This window comes from Paroedura picta, chromosome 10 (genome assembly GCF_049243985.1).
Source record: "Paroedura picta isolate Pp20150507F chromosome 10, Ppicta_v3.0, whole genome shotgun sequence".
In the NCBI taxonomy this organism is placed as follows: domain Eukaryota; kingdom Metazoa; phylum Chordata; class Lepidosauria; order Squamata; family Gekkonidae; genus Paroedura; species Paroedura picta.
In genome coordinates this window covers 29269019-29293484 of record NC_135378.1, presented here as the reverse complement: position 1 = coordinate 29293484, position 24466 = coordinate 29269019, and the positions used below count along the sequence as shown (strand labels likewise).

At 47.3% G+C, this 24466-nt stretch overlaps 1 protein-coding gene across 1 annotated transcript in view; it reads right to left on the bottom strand.

Annotated features, from left to right (window-relative positions):
• Positions 1 to 23528, bottom strand: part of LOC143820023 (phospholipid-transporting ATPase VD-like) — a 38271-nt gene extending 14743 nt beyond the window's left edge. The window contains exons 1-14 of the mRNA XM_077302392.1: positions 23238 to 23528; positions 21074 to 21268; positions 19688 to 19892; positions 17527 to 17612; positions 16757 to 16863; positions 15060 to 15191; positions 14422 to 14525; positions 14010 to 14262; positions 11880 to 11905; positions 7253 to 7441; positions 4351 to 5428; positions 3139 to 3245; positions 1798 to 1924; positions 368 to 552 (exon numbers count right to left, since the gene is read on the bottom strand). Of these exons, the coding sequence (XP_077158507.1) occupies positions 368 to 552; positions 1798 to 1924; positions 3139 to 3245; positions 4351 to 5428; positions 7253 to 7441; positions 11880 to 11905; positions 14010 to 14262; positions 14422 to 14525; positions 15060 to 15191; positions 16757 to 16863; positions 17527 to 17612; positions 19688 to 19892; positions 21074 to 21268; positions 23238 to 23521 (3078 nt within the window). The 5' untranslated portion in view covers positions 23522 to 23528. The remainder of the gene's footprint in view (positions 1 to 367; positions 553 to 1797; positions 1925 to 3138; positions 3246 to 4350; positions 5429 to 7252; positions 7442 to 11879; positions 11906 to 14009; positions 14263 to 14421; positions 14526 to 15059; positions 15192 to 16756; positions 16864 to 17526; positions 17613 to 19687; positions 19893 to 21073; positions 21269 to 23237) is intronic.
• Positions 23529 to 24466: the final 938 nt, after the last annotated feature.

The following is a 24466-nucleotide window of genomic DNA, read 5'->3' as shown; positions in this document are numbered from 1 at the left end:
CTCGGTTGCTAGCACAATATGCAGGGGGAGGGAGCATCTGGGGGTTCCCCTGGACCCAGCCAGTGCTTGCATGCGTCTGAGAGGGGATGACAAGCACGAGCCATCCCTGCTGCCTTCTCCCATTTGCTCTTGGACCTCTGAGTCTGTGGCTTGCAGCCTGTGTCCTTTGGAGGCGCCAGCTAGGGGGTCCCAACTAGCCCAAGAGAGATTGTTCTTCTGTTTGATATGTTTATGATATATCGGTTGCTATTGCTACTGCTGTTAGCCACCTTGGCTTCCTCCAGGGACCAAAGCAGAATATAAATACTTAAATAAAAGTGTACTGGAATTGGTAGGGGGAACTTTACAGGAGCCCAGTAGTTTTTACCTGCTCAGCAGCCTTCAGGGTGAACAGCTTATCAATTCCCTCCAGCAGTTTACAAGAATGGGCAATATTCACAGCAGTCTCCTCTTTGTCACCTGTCATCATCCAGATTGTTATGCCAGCTTTTCTGAGTGATTTAATAGTTTCTGGGACGCCCTCTTGCAGGCGATCTTCAACTCCAGTGGCTCCTAAGATGTCAGTTACACAAGTTAAGTAAAACATTAATGCACAGAAAACAAACACATTCAAATGCTAGCTGAGGGTGGCAGTTATGTAGAGATATTTTCATTGGGAGGGGGGAGAATTTTTCTGTTTGGCTGGCCTCACTGCTTGTTGATATGGGACACATCTTCTGGTGTGCCTCACCAAACGGAAATGTAGATGAACATAACGGACGTTGTCCCACCCATGAAGCTTGCCAGAAGATGGAAGGCCCAGCCAGTGGACGCGCTGGCCCCTGGGCAGCATCTGTGCCACTTGTGGGGGCTGAGGCGGTGGCTGCCCCACCCGTGGGGCCTTCACAGCAGCTGTGCTGGCCTCTGCAGCCGTTATATGACCTGCAGGGGCTGAGGCAGCAGCAGAGGAGCAGGTAAAGAGAATGGGGGAGGAGGGAAGGGAAGGGAGTACAGAGCACAGAGCCAGATCAAAGGGACCCGAGAGGGTGAAACTCTTCCCCTTTTCTTTCTGAGTAATTTCCATTGCTGCTTTCAGTTGTGGTCCGGATCAAGTTCAAGGTCTTGCTCCTTACCTTCAAGGCCCTTCCCGGTCTGGAACCCACATATCTGAGGGACTACCTTATGCCCCTCCACAGGGCCTTGCGCTCTGTGGGAACTAATCTGTTGGTGGTGCCCAGCCCGTGGGAGGTTTGCCTTGCCTCCACCAGGGCCTTTTTGGTCCTTGCCCCGGCCTGGTGGAATGAGGTCCCGGAAAAGTAAGATTTTAATTTTTAATTTTATGTAGGTGGGGTTTTATTTTTATGTAACCTGCCTTGCAGATAGTGGTGGGGAATAAATCCCATCATCATCATCATCCTTATTTTTCTATCCCTTCCTTCCCACAAGGTTCAGGGTAGGCTAACTTCAAATCAACATACTGTTGCTGTCAAAAGCAAATCTTGGGATTAGACATGGACAGGGCTGGTTTACCCAAGTAGCCCACGTAGCACGTGCTTTGGGCCCTGCATTTCCAGCCCCCTCCCTTCCTCCCTGTGAATCAGCCATAGCCCCTCTCCTCCCCCCTTTCCCCTCTGAGGATTCTCCAATGAGGGGGCCTCTCCCTTCCCTGTCTGGGGGTTCCTGCTGGATGGATACACTGCTAGGGCCCCGCAAACCCTTAAACCACTCTTGGACGTGTGGCTGGACTGAAGGATGCTTCGATTAGACCTGAGAGGATTTTTTGAAGACTTTAGGGGGAAGCATTGTTTTCTGACTCACCAAGCAAGGTTAAGTTGCTCTCCAGCCTTGCGGCAGATTCCAGTAGCAATTCCTCCCTGTGGTCTACATCGTTTTCAGCTGCATAATGTGCCGTTAGCCAGTCCTCGTACTCAATGTCGGTCATTACCTTCAGAATTGGAAAACACATGGACTGGTCAAAGCAATACTGATGGACATGTACACAAATATGCTTCCCAATGATCTTTTGCACCTTCACGGCACTTCTCGGCTTTCTCAAAGCCTGAAGAATGTTTCAGAAGTTTCTTAACAGTAAGAAAGGTGAGAACGGCTAGTCTAGCCCACTGAAACGAGGATCCTACTATGGAATTCCCCCCCCCCCATTTAATGTGTCCTGCTAGCATTTAAGCATTGTTTCTGGTTTTAGACATCTGGATGGTCCTACGACCCTAATCCTATTGCATTGTTAATTGAATTCCCCGCTTGTCAATTGAATTGACTTGCTCCTATGTAATCTGCCTTGAGTCCAAGTGAGAAAGGTCAACTCTAAATAATGGCAATCAACAAATAAAATTGTCGAACTGTCCCATTCTCGCTGTAGAGAATGGGTTCTCCGGGTGTTCTCTGGACAGAAAGTGTGTCTCTGTGCTTCCCAGATAGGGTCCTGTCACAGAGATTGTGCTGCGGATGTTCATAAGAGGCGTTTTTCAGGTTCAAGTTTATTGAAGTCAAAGCTATTGGTATTTCCTGATATTCATAAATGTCAATACTGATATGATATTTGAATTTGGTAAATATTTGGGAATCCCAATTTTTTGAAACTCCATTATAGTCAGTGGTCCCCACACCTGGAGTATGTGGAGGCCCCCTGTATACGGAGGTAGAGGCACCAACCCCCTCCCACCCAAGTATGAAAAAGATTGGACCAGGGGAACAATTCCATGAGCCTATTAAAAAGTTACCTCCATCATTCATTGTTTCCATTGGAGGGGGAAAAGGCATTTAACCTTTAAAGCAAATGTCGTTTCTTAACAAATTTAAATGTCGTCCGCAAGCCACAGCTGCGTCAGTGAACTTCAAAGGCATTTTAAAGGGCTCGTGGTCACTTTAAACGCCTTGTAAAAGCTGAGAGTTTACCCTGTAAGTATTTAAGGGACCAAGAGCCCTTTTAAGGGTCAGCTATTTTGGATAGCTGAAAAAAAAGCAAAATAATCTGTCTGAATTAATACCTGGCTTGGATTAGCCAGCTGCATGCCCCTATTGCTCAGCAGGGTCTCTAAATTAGAAGTTCAGTTTGGGAACAGAGACCTGCCTAATACATACACTGGCTTATCCTGGCATGAGTAAAACCCTTGTTTCCTCCCCTTTCTACTCTTATTTTACCTTTGTGGCGACACAGAGAGTGCGCAGCCCTTTTCTGGCATATTCATCCAAATGTTTTTGAGTGTTTTTCTGAACTTTTTGCCTTCGCGCATCTACTTTTCTAACACCTGAAGATTAAAGGAATAAGGAAATGCAGATGTAATACATGGATCGTATTAATCGTATTAATAGCTTTTGCAAACTAGGTCAAGAAATCCTTCTAAATCCCCTAAAGTCAAATGGATTGGAGCACTTTTCTAATTTAAAACAAATATATTTCTGTGAGCAGAGCCTTTGTAGTTACTCCCATGTGCCAAGAAGGGGTGGGAGAGAAGCAACTGTGCCAATGGGGCACAGTTCATCAGAGAGGGAACCCACAGAAGCTCCAAAGAAATCAATGACAATGGGGCAAGGGCAATCCACACCCATTCCTGGTCTATAATTGCAGAAGCATTTCAGACAGCAAGTGTGACTTGCCTCCACATCACTCGGTAGAGAGATTATGGTGAAATGAAGAGTGTGACCCAGGAGCCCGGTTGTGCTTTAAAAGTTTAAGAAAAGTTATTTCACCATGGGCTTTAGTGGGTCAGACCTGGCAACTGAAATGAAGGCCATTCGTCTTGGTGCTATGAGATGCCTACGCAGTTTTGCAAACACAAACTTAACATGGCTGCGCACCTGAGAAAGAGCAGTGCCCCCTCTGCTGAGGGCTCTCCTGGATCACTGCTCAGTTATTTATAGCAGGGCCCCCCAACCTTTCTGAGTCTCCAGGCACATTCGGGGTTCAGACACGCCATGGTGGGAGGCAGTGACAAAATACTAGTCACAGGAGAAGCCAGCCACAGAACGATTGCAGCAGCTAAAATTCAGCCACATAGTGCAAATGGCTGACAATGTGACATAAAAAGAGCATGCAGGTCCATGTAGCCTCTAGCCCCCCCCCCCACCCCCAGCAGGTTGCCACACTGGTCAGTTTGGGTTCTCTGACAAGAGAGGCCCCCCTAGGCCATTTGTTCTAGGTGGGCAGAAACCCTTCAGCTGGCCTTGGGAACAAGGGTTCACAGACGAAGGAGACACCATGCAAAATGCCATTTAAAACTAGATGTTACTAAAAACGCCAGGGGCTGTTTCTCACAAGACATCCCTCATTCACTAGATATGCCACTTAAAAAAAAAGATAATAAATGAAACGGATGCATCATTTTAGAAAGCCAGCCAAAGGGTCCTCCGTACCTGTGGGATCTTTTTGTAGCAGATTCATGATCACAGAGTCTGCACCTTTGGTGTACACAACGACCTGGTTGAGGATAGGGTGCCTCACCACCACAGACATCCTCTTCCGGACGGCATCGAAAGGCAGGATGTGCAGCAATTGGAAGTCTAGCGTTCCCAGGGGCTCAAACTCTATTGTGATCCGATCAGGACTCCTGGACTGCAGGATGCAAGAATAGGCTCGGGCAGCGTGGACCAGGGCCGCCTCGTCAGAGCTCTCTGTCTCGTAGCACAGCCGATGTTGGAAAGACGGCTCAGGTAATGGTGGGAAAGTGCTGAAGGAGGGCATTTCCAGCGACTGCACTGATGCTTCATCAGAGCTCTCTGAGTCAGCAGGCGAAGGGGACAGACATTGTGCTCCTGAGAAACCCACTATTTGGCTCTCTGTCTCATAGCACAGCTGATCTTGCAAAGATGCCTCAGATGATGGTGGAGGAGTGCTCATAGAGGGCACTTCCAGCGATTTTAGTGGCCTTGGTTCATCAGGACTCCCTGAGTCAGCAGGCGAAGGGGACAGACATTGTGCTCCTGAGAAACCCACTATTTGGCTCTCTGTCTCATAGCACAGCTGATCTTGCAAAGATGCCTCAGATGATGATGGAGGAGTGCTCATAGAGGGCACTTCCAGCGGTTTTATTCGCCTTGGTTCATCAGGACTCCCTGAGTCAGCAGGCGAAGGGGACAGACATTGTGCTCCTGAGAAACCCACTATTTGGCTCTCTGTCTCATAGCACAGCTGATCTTGCGAAGATGGCTCAGATGATGGTGGAGGAGTGCTCATAGAGGGCACTTCCAGCGATTTTAGTGGCCTTGGTTCATCAGGACTCCCTGAGTCAGCAGGCGAAGGGGACAGACATTGTGCTCCTGAGAAACCCACTGTTGGCCCAACATTCTTGCTCTCAGATTGTGATGCTTTGGAACTTGTACTTGGTACTGGCGAAGAGCTATTTTTCTGGATGGACGATCGCTCCAGTACCTTTGTAAAGTCACCCAGAGGTTCAGCTTCAGGAGGTAATTCACAGAGTGAAGGCGAAAGCCTCTGCAAGAGAGCAATTTCAAAACAAACCATTCAATGGTTACAGAAATAAACAGGACAATCCATGTTCTTAATGCAGACAATATTGGCAAGCCTTCGGATCAGAGCCAAAGTTGCTAAATTTGGCCTGCAGCATGGAACCCAGAAGCGCTCTGTTGGTGCTGAAACCACAAGGGAACTAAAAGTGCAGCTTGGGAACTGTGTTGTGGTGGCAGAGCCAGGACTAGCCGAAGGTGAACGGCAGGCAAGGCTGAGATCAAAGCTTGCGAGAGCAGCTTCAGGGCTCAAGGGGACGGGTGGACCCAGCAGGTTAGTCTGCTGGCCTTCCATCCACTGCATTTGGTTCACTGGCTCTCCCACCACTCAGCTGGATCAACACTGTGCTTTCCTTGGACACCCCAGAATGGGGCCCCCACCGCACAGTTGCAGGGAGCGGCATGGCGTTCTCCCACCAAGGTGGGGTGGGGGGACTCCCGCGTCAGCTATGTGCGGTGTCCCTGCAGAGACACCGTAGGTTGGGAGAAGGGCCGGGCCAAAAGGCCCAGCTCTGCCAGTTATGCACACGCTGGCCTGACCCAGCCCACGCTGCTGCCCGCAGCAAACCAGGGAATGTGGAAAGTTCCGCTTTCCCTTGCCATGGGTCTTCTGGGATGCTGTGCCGGGCCAGGGCTAGGGTGGCGGCAGCGTCATGCACAATCGGGTCTGCCCTGCTGCCCCATCCTGGACTTCCTGCCCTGTGCATATTCGGTCTATGGTAGCTGTGGTCGTCTGGTGACCATCGTCTGCTTTTTCCTCACCATACAGCAGGCTTTCTGAACGATGGTTTCATGAAGCCTGGTGTGTCTTGATGGCCCTGGAAGGGTATTGTGAAGGGATGGGAGTGAATTAATGTTTTATATATTTTAATAATAATGGTGTTGAACATTTCTCATTTGATAAGACCATATATGGTCATGTTGACTCAGCCTTCCAATTGGAGTGTACACAGATATGCTCCCCAACCATATTCTGCACGGTTGTGCCGCTTCTGGGGTTTCTCGAAATGTGAAGACTATTTCAGGGGTGTCTCGACAGTAAAAAGGTTGAGAAAGGCTGGCTTACAGTGTCCTGCTTGGCACCTACCAGGGCCTTCTCTACAGTGGCTCCCACTGGTGGAATGGGCTCCCTCAGGAGGGTAAGGGGACAGTGTATTTAGGAAGTCTGAGGAAGTCATTTTCTTCACTAGGGCTTTCCCATGGGGTTTCAGCTCCAGGCATTTGCACGTAGGGGATGTGGATGGAGTTGCAGTGTGTTTTGTATATTCCTAATCTTGGAAGGGCAAGCTGCTTTAAGATGGGGGATAAATATTTCAGAAAGTGACAGTGCAGTCCTAACAAGAGTTATATCCTTCTAATGCATTATTTTCAGGTGTCTTGAAAGTGTGTAGCTGGGGAGCAATTTGGAGAACTAAGCAGTTTATCAACAAAGTTAGATTTCCGCAGGATAATGGCTTTTGTGAACACACTCCATCCTCAGCGTCCCGAAAATAAAGGTTCCCCTGAAGACAGACCTAAGGGGGACTTTCCCCCTTCCTCACATGCGCAATGCTACTGGCTGTGCATTGCAGATACAGTCACGCACCCATGTGGTTCAACTGCAGTAGTGATTTCTTGCCCACAAGCAAACAGGGCAAGTGAACAGAGGAGAAGGAGAATAGTTGAGAAAAGACAGTCCTTGTATTCTCTCCATACAAGCAACTACAAGGCACCAGGGCCAAAAGACTGTTCAGATTTGATAGCCGGCTAAGGAGCGCTGCAGAGGATCCCGGGTTTCCCACACCCCCCTCACCTTTTGACTCGGTTTTGTAGGTGAGGAAATGACAACGGTATTGCAAAGTGCGATGGACAAGAAAAACTCGGAGATGTACATTGTCTTTGAGGACATATACTCCACTGCAGAGCGTGAATAGAGTTTCCGAGAGATTCCACTCAATTTCTGCATTAACGTTATGTCTGGGACAACAGTAGCCTCCTGTTGCTTCAAAAAGAAATAAGAGTTAGTTTCTTTTATGAACTACATCTTGCAAGATATTACCATGAAATATAGTCTTAAAACGGCTGCCAAAATCCATACATTCATATCGAAAAGAGACATAGACCCGACACTCAAAGTCCAAGAAGATGCCCTCCCCAAAAGCCATTGATAAAACATGCACCAAACCCCTCCTCCATCAAAAGGTGCATCCCTTTTCAAAAGGAAACTGGTTCAACCATAACAATCCACCCTCCACGAGGACGACCTCTCGGCCACCCACACAGTGTTGACCATCTCCCTCCCTCTACACAGACCCGTTCTGGAACGACATCTAGATCCGTCTTCCCCAGGAAACCCCTCCTTCTGGAGAGTGCCTGCTTCCCAGTTTCATCTGGCTTTTCCATATCTTTATTCTTCTGAATATATGCTGATTGGATGAATAAGCAAGTCTCATTGATGTTATTAAAGCAAATAACTAAGTCTGGTGAGTTCTTCTCTTCCCAGTCTTTGCCAAAATCATGTCTGGCTAAGGACAGCAGAGGAAAAGAGTTGCTCTGATTGGGTTTTGGGAAAAAGTCAGTGATGTATTTTCATTTTAGGGCGCAGTCAAATAACCTTTTGGCTGCCCTGTTAAGTGATCCCCACAACTCCAATTGGTCTCATAGACTTCCTGACAAACTCCTCTCATTGGGCTTAGATTTACACTCTTTGATGAATCCTGAGGAGAAAAGTATCTATAAGTTCATAGTAAGGAGACTGGAGGACATTAAATATCAATCCTTGCTGTCATTTACATCTTCATCTTGCTCTCCCCAGGTACGGAATATTATCCCATTATATAAAGTTATTATCCCACCCTAACTTAGCATTACTGAAGATTACTCCGACAGGACAGCTTTCATGCTTGCTCGGCTGAACTCTTCCCCTTCTAATGTTCGCTTAGGGAGGTTTAACCGCATGCATTTAGCGGAGAGACTATGATTTCATGGCTGTATGTTTCCTGATCTTCTCCCTCATATTATTTTGTTTTGCCCCAGGTTCTCTTTATACCGCTATGTGATATCTGACATTCTATCCTCTGTGGCGAAACTGTAATCGTTAATAAATTACTCGATAGCAAAGATCCTGCCCAAACCACCGGTATCACACCATTTTAGGTGAGGTTTTTAGAATTAATTCCTGTTTTTTAACAAAACTGAGTCACTCCGCTTGATTTTTACATTTTTTTATTTTGCATCTCCCTTCTTGTGTTGTTCATTATGCCAATAAAGGCTTCTGTATCTCTATATTTTCTGGGTTCAATGATATCTTTATCTTAAGAAAAATGATATAATTTGGACCATATTGTCCCAATATAGAAAGGCTCTAGGAGGACCCTATATTATTATTATTATTATTATTATTATTATTATTATTATTATTATTATTATTATTATTATTATTATTATTATTTGTATGGTAGTGTTACACACAGAAAGCATATAATATTTTTTAAAAATATAGTTCCGATGTATTTAGACAGCTTGGGCAAGATTCCTAAATATTAATATCTAAGTTTTCAATCCACAATCAAAGCTGGGGAGAGTCAAAAGAGTTCTGTCACATCTCCCTATAAAGCACAATGTTCACATTCCTGTGACAGATGAAAAATAGTTTGGTGAGCTGCTCCACAATCTCATTTGGAACATGGACAGCCCTGACGGCATTTAACAGGAATTGCCCCAAGACCAAAAACAGGCCAACCCACAGCAGAGACAGGATTCTCCATGTATGGTAGAGATCACATTGAAAGAAATGGACAAAAATAACATAAAAATGACCTGAAGAAGGCAGGAAAAGGCCGCAAGAATCATGGGATGTTGAAAAAGGATGAGAGTCAAAAGAAAAAGAGAAGGAGATGAAGAAGAACATGAAGATGAAGAAGAAAGAGGTGGAAGAGGAGGAGAAGAAGAGTTGGTTATTGTGCTGTTTTTCTTTACCAGGAGGAGAAAGAACAAGCAGCAGCAGCAGCAGCAGGAGTAGCAAACGTAGAAGCAGAAGGAGGAGGAGAAGGAGGAGGGAGGAGAAGAAGCAGCAGAAGGAGAAGGGAGAGGGAGAAGAAGAAGAAGAGCTGTTTATTACTCCACTATTCTCTACCAAGATGAGGAGAAGGAGGATGTGGAGGAGAAGGAGCAGCAGAAGGAGTAGTAGTAGCAGAAGTAGGAGCAGAAGTAGAAGAAGGAGGAGGAAGAGAAGGAGGAGGAGGAGAAGGGAGGGGAAGAGGAAGAGCTGGTTATTATGCCACTTTTTTCTCCACCAGGAATCTATTATCTTAACACCGCCCGTGGCGCCGCGGGCTCCACGGACTAAATAAAACGGTAAGGCGTTCTGAGGCGGGATGTGTCCGGGATGAGGAAGGGTCCGGATTGGACAGACAATCGGAGGGAGCAATCGGCAGGCGCGCTCCCTCCGATTCCCAGCCCCGAGCAACTGCGGGCCGTGCGCTGCGCGACTCGCAGTTGCTTTTTTGTCGCTGCCCGCAAGGGAGCCCTTGGCAGCCAAACTAAGATATCACGAGGCTTTCAAAAAGGTTTCCCCGCACGTCAGAAGGCTCAGGCTTTCCTGTTGTCTGATAAAAAAAGATGGTCCCTCTTCTCTGCTCATGTTGTGTTTGTCAGTCCGTCAGTCAAATGTGCTGCGTGCAGCCACGGGCCCTTGCAAACATACAAGCCAGCCGTTCTCTCAGGCACTATGTGGTGTCGTATCCTGGTTGGAGAGTGGGCCCTGGAGCCTGAGAATGGCTCCTGAGAAGCTCCTCAGGAGGTGGGGACTGGCTGCTCTAAAGCATCCCTTTTCTCCAGGGAAACTCATCTCAGGGGATCCCGAGGTCCCACGGGGAAGCTGCAGACCCTACTGCCCTGGTGCTTCATTTCACTTGCCATTTTTTTAACGGGGTGTGTGTGTGAGTGTGTGTGTGTGTGTGGGATCAATTCCTCACCAGTCAACCACTGCTACTCTTTATTGTGAATGGATATCGTAGGCAGGAATCCCCATCCATCACGGAAAAGGAATTGCCCCCAGTAGGGTAGAGTCTGCACTTACTTTGTTTATTCCATTGTCAATCCTGTTGAATTCAGATCGCTTTGAACTCGGATCTTCCTCCCCCCCCCCCATTGAAACAGGAAAGTCTTCTGCACGTGGTTAGGGTAGTTCAGAAGGGGGGGGAGCCAAGCCTCTTTCTTTCTTTTCTTGAAGGGGGAGGGAGAGGAGCTAAGCAGGGAGCCTCTTTATTTTCTTTGGGGGGGGGGGTGGAGAGGTTACACCTTAGAGTAACCTCCTGGCAGAGCCTCTGCATACCCTCCGGGACCCAGAGCATCCAGAAATAGCCTCTGCCCTGGAAATCTCTACTCGTGAGTCAGTCCTGTGAGGCTTGCCATTTACAATCTGGGGAACCCTCGAAGGCAATTGCTGGAGAGGAGCTTTGATTCTGCGGGTTCTCCAGGTCCCTCCTGGAGCCTGGCATCCCTGAACAGCGGCAGGGAGCCTAGCCTTCAGCTTGGACCTGGAGATCCCACTTCTGGGGGTTCTCGAAGCCTGAAGAATACTTCAGGCAGTTCTGAATGGCAGAAAACCTAAGAGAAGCTGACATTAAGGCAGTCATTGAGTAATCTGCGGTAAATTCTTTCTCAGTCTGTGCTTCCTGTTTGTAATACACGACTGCCTTTAATTGACTTTGATATTGGACTGAACTGTAAAAGGTGAAGACTCAAAGTCTGTCATTTTTTCAACCAAATTGGACTATCAATTAAATATTTTCAGTGAAAGAAGAAATAGTGACAAGTTTATGACTTATTTGATGTTCACTGTTATTAGCAGTAGCTGCCCCTCAGCATTTCTCTTTGTTTCCCATTGGGAGCCTGGCATCCCTGCGCCTCCGTGGGGTCCAAAGCCAGAGAGTCCCCACTCCCAAGTAGCCTTTTACTCCAGGGGGACTGATCCCTATGGCCTGGAAGTGACTTGGAATTCCAGCCAAAGCCCAGGACACAGCCTTCGGTCAGCTCTCTTGGACACAGGGCCACAGACTTTCCCCCTCCCAAGCAAGGCCTTTCATCTCCACGAGGGAGGCTCAAGATAAGTTCTCATTGCAGAGTTCCCCCTCCAAAGCAGCCATTTTCCTCTGGGGAGCTGCTCTCTATAGTCTACAGCTGACCTCCAAGTCATGGAGAAGGGCCTCAAGAGTCAAGGGGTGGGCAAAAGCTTTTGCCATGTAGCCAGCCCCCAGGAAGGCCACAGTGCGGGTGGGCACCTAGCGTCCGCTGTTTCCCTGGGGGCAACGGGCATTGCCCCTCTAACAGTAAAAGAAATGGAGACGGCTGAATTAGATCTGTGGGTTTCTTACAATGGGGCTTTTGAAGAAGGCCAGTTGCCTCCTTGGGAAGGATCCCGGAGGGTGGGCGCTTACCTGGGCCTCATTGCACAATTCGCCATCTGGATAGAGAGGGAGAGAGAGAGAGAGAGAGAAAAGGCATACAGTTTATGTGCAATTAAAATCTCTACCCTGGGGCCACGGAGCTTTGTCAATATTATAAGTGGCCACTGATTTAGCTATGAAACAGGACTGCCCTTATGACCCAGCAGCTAACCCAGAAGCAAGTCACAGAGAGCGAGGGGAAGTTCGGGTTCTCAGAATGTACCAGATGCCCGGGTAAGCCGTAGCTTGGCGTTGAAAAATTCACAGAAATTTGATACAATGCATAAAAGACATCAAAATCTCTGTATTTTTCCTGCTCTTCTTTGCTTTGTTTGCTAAATAGAAATGCAGAAGGAAAGCAGGAAAGAAAGAGAGTAAAATGTGGCGTTGACTAAAGAAAACGTTCAATTTGTACATTTCCCCCCAAGTGGTAGCAGAAAACTTTCTTGTTTCTGAGACAGAGTCGGCAGGCATGGCCTGGCCATTGGCAGGAGTCTGGGGGCACAGGCATGGGGGGGGGTATGCCATCTGTGAGGGGGTACAAGGGGAAATTGATTGGCCACATGGTAATGAGCCTTGAAGAGACTCCCCTGAGAAGCAAACCACGAAAAGGAATGTATATGAGAGAGTGTATTCTGACCAAAATCTTAACAAAAAAGCTTCAAATTAATTCAGATTCATTCATCCTTCCAAAATAATATTTTGAATCGCAATCAATTAGAGCTATTTTCAGGTAAAAACTAAGATCTGAACAAATACCAGAGAGCTATGTCTGCATGCAATTCAACAACAATAAAAAGGGATCTGACCACGCCTGTAGTCTGAAATCAATTCCTGGAAAATTTGGTAATGACATCATAACATTTTGGGAATTGCCTGAAACTCTAGTTTTCCTAGGAAGTGACATCACACTCTTGGTCCAATAGTGATGTTTTGTATCTCCCCCTCTGCCAAGAGGGGGCCGGGGGAGGGAAACACTGAGGATGGCGGATCCCCTGACCTTGGCAGGAAGATGCAAGACCTGCTCCCAGAGAAGCTTCACAGAATTCCATTGAAATCAATCAATATCCTTCTGACTCCAAAATACAATCTTCCCTGAACTCAGTCACAATCTTGTCTTTTCCTAGCTCAGTATGACGTATAGCAGTGGTCCCCAACCTTTTTATCACCGGGGACCGGTCAACGCTTGACAATTTTACTGAGGCCTGGGGAGGGTAGTCTTTTGCTGAGGGACCTCACAGCCTGAGCCCCTGCTCCGCTTGCTTTCCCTCCAGTGCCCCTGACTTCCTGCCACCCGCTCACGGGTGCTGCCAGCTATGGTGGCCCCTGGGCAGCACCAAAGGTGAGCCGGTGGCAGAGTGGCAGGGCAGCCCCCGAGGTAGCAGCCGGGGAGGAAGACGAGGAGGAGCCGCGGCCTTGTACCGACTGATCTATGGGCCGGTATTGGCCTCCGGACCGGGGTTGAGGACAACTTACATATAGTATCTTTCTTCTCCTTTCAATTTCCAAGACAAAAGAGACATCTGGGCCACAAGGGATAACTAAAGATACAGCCTGGGATAACTGTCACATTATTGAGACTGGAGTAAACCTGTTGACCCCTCACCCAGATGGCGCAGAGTAACTTGATCTCATCCTAGGAAGGCTAGTGGTCTAATATCTACCTTGTCTCTACTTTATTGCTGTCCCTGTTGAACTGTAGTACAGAGATGGGGGAAAAAAAGAAATTTGGACCCTTTCGAATTTGGGGTGAATTGATTCAGCATGGATCCAAAGCAACCTTCTCTGGCTTGGCTTTAGCCCAATCGATTCAGCTGAATCGAAAGCGATTTTGCACCATTAAAGTTAGTGGGAAATTATTTCTTCCTGTGTATTCTGTGGTCCGGGGGGGGGGGGGCGGCGCTGTTTGAGGTAGAGGCATGAAGCCTCTCCAGAAAGCATCCTCAAGTTTCCAACCGAGGGGACCAGGGAGCCCAGTTCCATGGCTACCGAAAGAGGGTGCCACGTCGGACCTCCGTTGTTTCCAGTGGAGAGGGCAAAAAGAGGACGGGGCCACGCTCTTTGGGTGACACAGAACTGGGCCCCGACCTCGTCAGCTATCTCATTCTCTCTCAGATTTACCGTTTTCCTCATGTGTGTATTTCTGGCCTCCTATGGAGCATTCCCGGAAAAGCATTTTATTCTCGGTGAGCGTCCCGGTCTTATCGGTAAATATGTATTCGATCTGGCCAAGGTCTTCAGTAATATTCAGTGTTGGGCAATCGATCGTTGTATTTGCTTCCTGGTTGTTAAAGTCTTTGTCCGTCTTTATGAATGATATTTGCACCAATTTCATAAATTCAATAGAAACATAAAGAGAAACTGGAATCCAGACCTATGAAAGCAAAAAAGAAAGAAAGAAAAGAATAATTTAGTACAGCTTTATTCACCAAGCCAGTTCCAGTTCAAATTTGCCTCAAAAAACATCTGGATCAGCTCTCTAATAATTAGATGACTTCAGATTCCCAAGCAAGTGGCAGAGATGTGAAATTACCTGCAGTAAAACTACCAGCCTCCATAACAATGTGAATGATCTTAATAATGGGCTGCTAAATGTCTCTGAAGGGTTGCTGATTCTGCTGAGCCGATACCAGTGAACTATAACAAGGAAACAAAGGAAAAGTGTCAGCCCGAGACCCTGCACTCCAAGGCCTTGGCATTAGCCCAGCTCAGAAAGCTCAGAAAGCAGAAAAGTCGACCCTGTGAACACGGAGAGGGAAACCAATCCCTCTGATATATTTTTCAGTAATTGCACCTCATTATCAGTTTTCCAAAACAAAACGCTTTTTTATCCCGTTTATTCCTATGGCTTCACAGTTTCCAGAAATGTTCCCCCTCTGCTTAATGGTATGACACGTTGAAGAGGGAGAACATTTCTTATCTCAGACAAACAGGGATGAGCAGCCGAATTCTGACAGTGACTCCGCAGAGGGATCCGGAGCGAGAAAGGGCACCGCCAACTGCTCTCCCACGAGACCTTTGAACCAGAAGGAGGCTGGGGCTGTGACTCAGGGGAAAGGCCCCTGCTTGGCACAGAGTTCAATCCCCGGCCTCTCCAGTTAAGACAAGAAAGGTCCCAACAAGTGGCAGAAGGAAAGCATGTGAAGCTGGCATCTGACATACGCAACTTACCTACAGCTGATGTAGAACACAAGAGCAAGAGGAGTAAAATACACCACAGGATATGCCCATTCACCCTCTTCTCAAGTTTGCTCCGCTTGTGCCGAGGGCCTGTGTTGTTCAACATTGCTTTGGTTTCATGACCTTTGGACACACAAAAAACATGGGATTGGACATGCCATTGGCCAGGCTGGGGGGTGGGGAAGATCAATTCCCACAAATAAAATGGCCACTTGGGTAGAGGGACTCTATGGCATTGGGCACTGAGAGCCAAGTTTGTGTAGTGGAGATCCGGGTTTGATTCCCGACTCCTTCTCCACATGCAGTCAGCTGAGTGACCTGGGGCCAGTCACACTTCTTGCAGAGCTCTCTCAGTCCTGCCTACCTCACAGGGGGTCTGTTGTGGGTGGGAGGAAGGGTGGGCAATTTTAAGCCCCTTTGAAACTCCTTCATGTAGTAAAAAAAGGTTAGCAAAAGCCCAGCTTCTTTTATCTCTTTGAAGTCCCCCTTCCCCAAATCCCGACCTCCTTAAACTCCACCCCTCTCCATGTGTTTCCTAGCCTCAAACTGGCAACCATATATTTGATCCTTCTTTGGAATCCACAGACATCAAAAATACTTGTGTGAAATTTAAGCAAAGTCAAGACTAATCATCCCTATTTTGTGATATTCATCCCTGGGGCTTACCAATGAGCAGAATGGCACCCTGAATTTGAAAGGGACAGGAGCAAAGGGAGAACATCCTAATGATGGAAATCCACAGTGCAGATGATTTCTGATAGCTATGGTACACAATGAGACTGGGGGTGGGTGGGGAGCAGGGCAAATCTGGGAAAGTGCTGAACTCCAATTGGATTACGCTGTTTGGAGAACGTATGTGAGGCACATGGTGGTTGTGTATTTGCTTCCTTGCACAGTTATGATGGAAAGGCCATATGAGAAGAGCCTGGAGAACCACAGTAACCTTATAGCTCAATCATCTCTGCCTGAAATATGATCAAGAAATAAAACAGAGGGCAGAAACCTGTGGAGGTGTGCAGCACCAGGTTGCTAGTATGGCTTACAGAACTCCTGAGACACAAATCAACTGCCCGCCCCCTTAGACAAAGACACCCGAAATAGGGAGGGATCAAAATGTCCTTCAGACACTGAAGCCAGAGCTCCCTGCGGTCTGCAGGCACTTCCCTCTTAGCCAGGCTTCCTCGATTGCTGTTTTGTAACATCCTGGAGTTTCTTGAGGGCCCTTAAAGGGTTTCCTGAATGGGTGGGAGTTCATTAATTCTTAATATATTTTTTTAATTGTTTAAAAAATTACTTGTTAAAAACAAATATATGGTCTTTCCACCTGCCCTCCCTCCCTCCCTCCCTCCCTCCCCAAATGGCCAATGATGAGCCTGGAGGGGGTGGGAAGGGGAGGGGTCTGGGTGTGCCTGTCAACAGCTATGTTTCACAACCCTATTCTGCATGATCACACTGTTTCTGGGGTTTCTCGAAGGCTGAGGAATGTTTCAAGGGTTTCGCAATGGTAAAGAAGTGGAGAAAGGCTGCTGTAGCCTTGCCCAGCACTGCCATTTTGCCAGTGCTCTGAATTTGACTGTTTCTACCCAGATGCCTCTCTGTTTGTGGGATTCACTGTCTGCAATGGCTGCAATGGCACCACCACTGTTTCCTGGTCTGCAGCTCAGCAGTATCTGCCCCACAATGCTGACCTGTGTATACCACAACGCCAACCACAGCTTCTGTGTTCCTGACTGTGCATCCTCGGAGGAGTAAGTTTTCTTTATTTAGGCCGATGCGCTCTTCATTCTCGAGCTCCCTGGAATGACAGAACACACAAGCCAGCTATGATAGTTACCTGCCTGGGGAAGTCAGAATGGATCGATGCAATCAGCCAGCCAGTACCATTCCATAGCCTCTTCCCTCTGCTGCCCCTGGTGGCAACTAGTGCTCTCTGGCCTCCCAGCACTGCTCAAGCAGGAGACCCCCACTGGCACCCCCTCATCCCCTGCTGCCATTCCACAGAACGGGGGGAGGAAAAATCGGCATTGCGCTGACCTTGTCCAATCTAGCCTGACCCTGGAAGTGATGTCATCATGTCGGGGTTATGGTTTGCGATTCTTAGAGCCTCACCCTGTTATGATGATGTCAGTCAATTCTGGGCTTGTACCAGAAGTGATGTAACAGCATTGGCATGACATGTATTCACACGCCCCCAGACCTGTCCAGCTTCTCCTTACCAGAATTTGGCTGGATGGTAACCCTACTGGGAGCTGTAGGTCACAGCCTTGCGGGGGGGGGGGGGGGTTAGGGTAAGGCTGGGGATTGCTGGCTGCAGGGACCTGGTTTGAAATGAACGCTTTAAGGCAGGGGTGGCAAAATTGTTCCTCTCCAGTACTACAATTACCATGAGCCCCTGCCATGCAATAAAAGTCCTTGAAAGGGATACAGTGAACAACGTGGATTCCCCCCAATTACTTACAGAAAGCCACGGAAGCTGTTGAGGTCCTTGTTAGGGGCCTCACATTCTATTTTGTTGGTGAATTTTTCTGGATCAATTTCAGAAGCCTGTATGGGCACACAAAGGAGGGTCTCAGGCATGAACTGGAGCAACGGAAAGGAAGAATGAATTCTCTTGCCAGTAGAGGCTGCTCTTTGCAAACTCTCTTTGACATCTGTCAAACTACCCAGCATGGTAACCTGATGGAAAAGCACAGGTAACTTTAACTCCAGGGCTGAGAAGCTACGAAGGTTCATGCCCTTCGCATCAGGACCCCTTTGAAAAGAGCATGGGGCATTTCTAGGAGGAAGAGACATGCAGACCAAAACAGCAATAACATAACAGAAGAGCAGGGCTAATTTATCACTGAAGATTCTCAATGCAAACAAAAACGACTTATTCATTTTCTTGTAATGTCAGCTAGGTTTGCTTTTTGTTCCACGCTAAAGAGAATTCCTTCTTCCAGGAGGCATGTACAATTAAGGCCTCCAGAAGCTCTCAAGGAATTAACAAATAAGATTACCTTAATTCAGTTGAAAAAAACGAGCTCCCCCCCCTCCATTGTCCCCCTCCCCCCCGTTTTGTGGTTCATGTTTCCATTTTGGGAGAGTTCTGTTTACTAGGTGTGCATTTACTGGTTGTGCATTTTGTGTGCTCCGTACTGCTGCGATATGGCGATCTTGTCCCTGTATCTCTGTATCAGATGCAAGTTACTGGATGGGTTTCTTTTGATGCGGTATTTGTCTGTGTGTGCAAGAGCAATAAAATTAACTTTGCAAAGAAAGTGATTCTGCCAAGACAAAAGAGCAGGCCAAGTGAATGTGGACACAGCAAGCTGGTCGGGGTGAAGGAATGAAGCCACCTTCGATGGAAATATCCTTTTCCTTTCATCCAGGGCAGGCAGAAATGGGCCGGTGAAAACTTGTCATGGCATGAAAGTCAGTGATACCAGCAGGTAAGTCCCATTCCATTAAGCCTCTATTCAAGGCACAAGAAACGTTCCCTCAATGTTTGGGCAAAAGGTTCAGCAGAACTATACAAGGGGACAGCCCAATGTCGTGCTTAAGAGTGGAGGCTTGTCTAATCCAGAGAACCAGGTTTGATTCTCCACTCCTCCACATGCAGCCAGATGGGTGGCCATGGGCCTGTCACAGTTCTCTGAGAGCTCTGCCAGCCCCACCTACTTCACAGGGGAGAGGGAGGGGAGATGATGGGAAGCCCCTTGGAGACTCCTTTGGGGAGTAAAAAGCAGGGTACGAAACACCAGCTCTTCTCCTTCTTCTGATTAGAAGAAGAAGAAGAGCTGGTTCTTATATGCCGCTTTTCTCTACCCAAAGGAGACTCAAAGCAGCTTACAGTCGCCTTTCCTTTCCTCTCTGCACAACAGACCCCCTGTGAGGCGGGTGAGGCTGAGAGAGCCCTGATATCACTGCTTTATCAGTGCCATGGCGAACCCAAGGTTACGCAGCTGGCTGCATGTGGGGGAGCGCAGAATCGAACCTGGCTCGCCAGATGAGAAGTCTGCCTTCCTAGCCTCTACACCAAACTAATTACTCTGATGGCTGATCCAGCAGGGTCAGTGCTGACTACTGTGATGGGCAGGAGCTCTCCAGTGTCCCAGGAAGAAGTCTTTCAGATCACCTATTCTCTCTTTTTAAACTGGCGATGCCAGGATTGAGCCTGGATCCAGATGTTCTCCCACTGAGCTCTGGCACCTCTGCACTTCAGGTGTGTTCATCTTGAAATGCTATACCCCACCTCTCATGATTAAACCCCATAAAACACAACAAAAAACCCAAAACAGCAGTGGACCTAAAATCGATCCAGCATTCCGGAAAGCTACAGGGGCTGCCCATAATCCAAACACCCAGGAGCCACGGTTCTGACTGAACTGAATGGGGGTGGGGATGTTTCCGTTTTCACTAGCCAAATGAGAAAAAATAGGCCAGTCATAAAAAATAAAAATAAAAACACCCGCTGGACTGCTGCCTAGCAAAACATCCAACATTTTACTGAAGTTACCCTTTGTATCTGCTTTAGAAGAAGACTATTCCACCAGGGGGGTCTCCAGCTGTAGCCATGAGCACAGACTGCCACCCTGAGGTGTTACGAAGCATTAGAGATGGATGGGGGGAGGATATACCTGGTCTTCAAATCCTCTCACCACCTGTCTCTGTTTCAAAGTGGTCTGTCCATCAAGGCTGGATGTTTCCAGGTGGCAGATTCCGTCGGCATCCGTGGAATAGATCAACACCATGTCGGCAGGGATCTCTTCATTACATGACAATCGGATGATATCTCCAACGGTTATGTTTTTCCAGAATTTGTCTATGTATGCTTTTTCCTTTCTGAAAAACAGGTGGGGGGGGGGGTGGAGGCGCTTCCTTTCAAAACCAATACGTAAACAAAGGGAAAGGATGCTATTCTAAATAACTCTGACATGCCATAAAACCTATCAAACTCTCTGCCTCTGGAAGCTGGGGATGCCTTTGTGACTCGATCACACCAATTGCACACAGAGGGACAGAATGCTGACCGAGAATCTGCTCATCCTTAATGTTTGCATTGCATTTTTTGCTTTCAGAAAAGATTGAACATGTTCCTTGCCAAGGAAACAGCTAAACTCTGTAAGTGCAAATCCAAGCTAGTTTTTCAATGCAGCCTTCCAGAATGTGTGATACAACATGCCTCCCATACAAATTAAGAAAGCATCCATAATATAGCTCATGCAGCTTATGTGTCAACTAGTAGTTAAGCCCGCTGTAATTGAAATACAGCGGGCACTAGGAGGGCTCTCCCCAGCCCCTCACGGTCCAGCTTCCCGGCTTCGCGGCTGGGGAAGTAGCTGAACCCAGCTCCTACCCCGGCCGCGAAGCTGGCTGCCCCCCCCACCAGGCTCTCCCCGGCCAGCTTGGCTGCGTCGTGGGCGGGGAAAGGGCTGGGCCGGCGCGTTTGTGCATTTCGTGAAGCCCTGGGGATTCTCAACAGCCCTGGCAGTGTTCCCTAAATGTGTGGGAGTCAATCAATTTTGTACATATTTTTAAAATTTGTTAAAATATTTATTGGGTGTTATAATTCCGTATGGTCATGTCAACCCCCTCCAGTGGCCAGTGATGGGCCTGGAAGAGGTGGGAAGGGTAGGTGTGTACACAGGGGTGTGTACACAGCTATGCTTCCCAAATATGTTCTGCATGATTTAGCCATTTCTGGGGTTTCTTGAAGCTTGAAGAAGGTCTCAGGGGCTTCTCAATGGTAAAAGAGTTGAGAAAGGCTTCTGGATAGGTGGTCCTTTGGGTTCCAGTGAGGGGAGAACTGGCTGGACATTCTTTGGGATTACAGTTGATCTCCAGATGACAAATCAGTTCACCTGGAGAAAATGGCCACTTTGGGAGATGGACTCTGTGGCATTATACCCCACTGCAGTCTGTCCTCTCATCAAAGCTCCTCAGGCTACCAAATCCCCATTTGTTTCCCAACCGGGAGCCAGCAACCCCACACAACAATCCCGTTCCAGTCCTCAGTGACTTACCTACAGTAGGCTTTAGTCAATAAGTTGTTTATCTTTTTGTCTAATTTATATTTCCCATAATCTTCCACAGCATCTTTCACGGCAATAACGGTGAGTACCACCAGGAGAGGTAGCATGGTGATTTCCTTCTGAAAAGCCTCAACCACTGGAATCCAGTTTAATATAACTATAAATAGGAAATATAAATTGGCCACTCTGAAAGAAAGCAAAAGAACAGACAATAAAGTTGGGATCCGCTGATGAACCGTGGATGAGGAACGTCTGCATACGTCACGTGTGAAAGAACAGCAGTTAACTTTAGGTTTTGACATTGATGGAGTGATACTCAAGGAAATGATTACAACTTTCAGATTGATTACCTATTGGGAAGGTGTCTATGAAATTATGGCGGAATGTGAAGAGAGGGAGGGCCTGTCTCTGCCCTTTGCTGTCCTCGAAAATTACTTAGCGATCATGCAGAATGTTGATATATTCATATGGTATCAAGCCACTTTTCTGCATCAAGGTCCCAGATAAAGAAATGCACCTTTTCTTCTGTAAAAAACATTGTATCAGCAGTTCTTTGGAGAGGGCTGCAGGAGGGGGGTCCTGGAAAGGATTCTCTAAGAGGGACATTATGGAATTGACTGGGCAGCCCTGTGAAGTAGGCATGATGTGGATGCGTAAAACCCTTTTATGTTGTGGGAAAGAACACCCACCCCATCAGGCTGTCCCCTGAGCAATCCACTAATTTTTTTCCTTTCCTTTCCTTTCCTTTCCTTTCCTTTCCTTTCCTTTCCTTTCCTTTCCTTTCCTTTCCTTTCCTTTCCTTTCCTTTCCTTTCCTTTCCTTTCCTTTCCTTTCCTTTCCTTTCCTTTCCTTTCCTTTCCTTTCCTTTCCTTTCCAGTTTTGACACCATGCTTTCATGCTGTTTCTTGATTCTCCACACCTCTCCCCTATAGCATCTGGAGTGTTTATGACATTATAACATTACTGCGTATGCAATAACAAAAAAGGGGGTTTCATCGCTGCTGAAGTACATAAGAACTCATTTGATGTGTTTCCTAAGTACTGAATAACATTGTTATGAAATGGAGTATCCATTTTGACCATTGTCAGTCAGTTGGTGACTAAGGAGGAGAAGGGGACCTTTGAAATGATAACAACCCTTTCTTTATTTACATTATTATGAAGTTCTAACTTAACTGAAGACAGAAGGGACCTGGCCTTGGCAGAACCTATAGCTCTAGCTACAAAGCTGAGTCTATGAGGACAGCAAAGCTGAGGGGCTGACTGCCCCTGTTGTCTGGCTTAGAAAGGAAGGAGTCAGACACTCCCACTTCCAGGACCTGTGATTATTCTATGGACTATGAGCAAGGTCTCCTCAGGCATGAAGCTGCCTTATCCTGAATGAGACCATTGGTCCATCAAGGCTAAGATGATCTATTCAGACTGGCAACCCCTCTCTAAGGTTTCGGGTGCAAGTCTTTCACATCACCTACTGCTTGGTCCTTTCTAACTGGAGATGCCAGGGATTGAGCCAGGGACCTTGTGCATGCAAAGCAGTGCATGTAGCTCTTCCACTGAGCTACAAACCATCCCCAAGAATAACCTCCTTGTGATTAAGGCCAGTGAGTCGGGAAAAAGCATAGACAGAGAGTCAAATTAAAAAAAAACAAACAGTAGCAGGGGAAGGGGAGAAATGAGAAGAGTTTGTGACTTCTTTTAGGTGAAGAGTCTTATCGGGGTAACACCAGGTGAATAGGATTTACATAAAGAAATCCAGGCAGATGGTAAGAGAGCGAGAAAAAGGAAAAGGGTGCCCATAACCCCTTCCCCCTGCCAGAGGCCAAATCAACCTGCAGTTTGCTCCGTCCCTTCCTTACACCAGGTGTGTCAGGAGGAAGAGCCCCATCCTGAATGTGACCGTCCGCCCCCACAGTCTCCAGGAAGCTATAGCCACATTGGTTGGCTCAAAACTATGGACCAATTGTCACTTCATATTTTGTACTTGAGTCCTGCTTCCTAAATGTGAGGCATAAAGGGAGCGCTGATCCAGAAAACGATGCCGTGGGAACTATTTCACATGTCCTGCGTGGACTGTAAATTCACAGCTGAGACCACGATACTTAGAACAAACAAAAAACACTCCATCTCATTAGAATTTCACAGAACTGAACTTTACCTGTGAAACTGTTCAAACAGATTTCTCGGTATAAATGTAAAGAACGTATATTTGGTAGTTCGAATTTTGTTCTTCTTGTAGTGCTTTGATGCTTTTTCATATTCATCTTGAAAATGATCCAGGCATGGTATGACTATTCTGTCCTTGCTGGGTGTTTTGGCCTGCTGGGGCCTCCCTTCGCATCTTGGAGAAGCAAGTTCTCGTGTGAGCCTGGCACTCACTCTGTTGTTTCTGGTTAACAAGCGGCGCCAACGAGACCGGACCCACTGCAGTGGCCCTGCCATGCTTCAGAACTCTGAAATCCAAATACATGTTAAAAGCAACAGGGAATTGTCATTTTTGGTTCAGTGAAACACAAGGATTGAAAGCGAGTTTGCACCTAATAGCTAGCCACTATTCGGAAGGGTTTAGAAAACTCTGAACTTATTACTTATGCAGCTGAGCTCAGTTAGGGATCAATCTGTTTGGGTTTTGCTCTCCTTACATCCTAAATCCCATTTTTTCCTCGCTGTTGGATTTCCCAGGCAAGAGACGCATGGATGTGCTTTGCAATTGCCAGCCACCACGCCATGACTAGTATATCTTGGAGGTCTCCCATCCAAACACTAGTCAGAGTTTACTCTGCTGAGCTTCTGATTAGGTATGTGCAATGAAATAAAATAAAATGAAATAGGGGTCTTTTGCGATTTGGCCTGAACGGTTTCAGCCCAAATCTGAAGCCCCTGAAGCCCCTTCCTTGGCCTGGATGCCTCTGAATCCACATTGATTTGGCACCAACCTCTGGCCCCAGGAAAGTCTATGGGGAATGTTCCCTTTCTGTCTATTCTGTGATCTGGCTGGTGGCAGTGATGGAACCATTGGAGACTTCTGTTCTTTCCAATGGCAAGGGAAAATGGGTTTTCTGTTCTCTCTTTTTCTCCTCACCATTGAAAACAATGAAGGTTGGATGGGGTACCCTCTTCAGGTGCCTGAAGAATTGGATTCTCTGTGGTCCAATCTTTTTAAAACTTCTTTTGTGGAGAGGCTACTGCAGCTACACTGCAGATACTTGGTGCATCTACCCCCAGAGGGCTGGACTGGATGAGCCTGGAGGTCCCTTCCAACTCTATGATTCTCTGATTCTGTGCTAGCAAAATGCACTACTCCCATCAGATTAGGATCAGGACTACCTTCTGATAACAGTAAGAGGATGTGCTTCTTTAAAAGTAGTGCTCTACTGTACATCATGA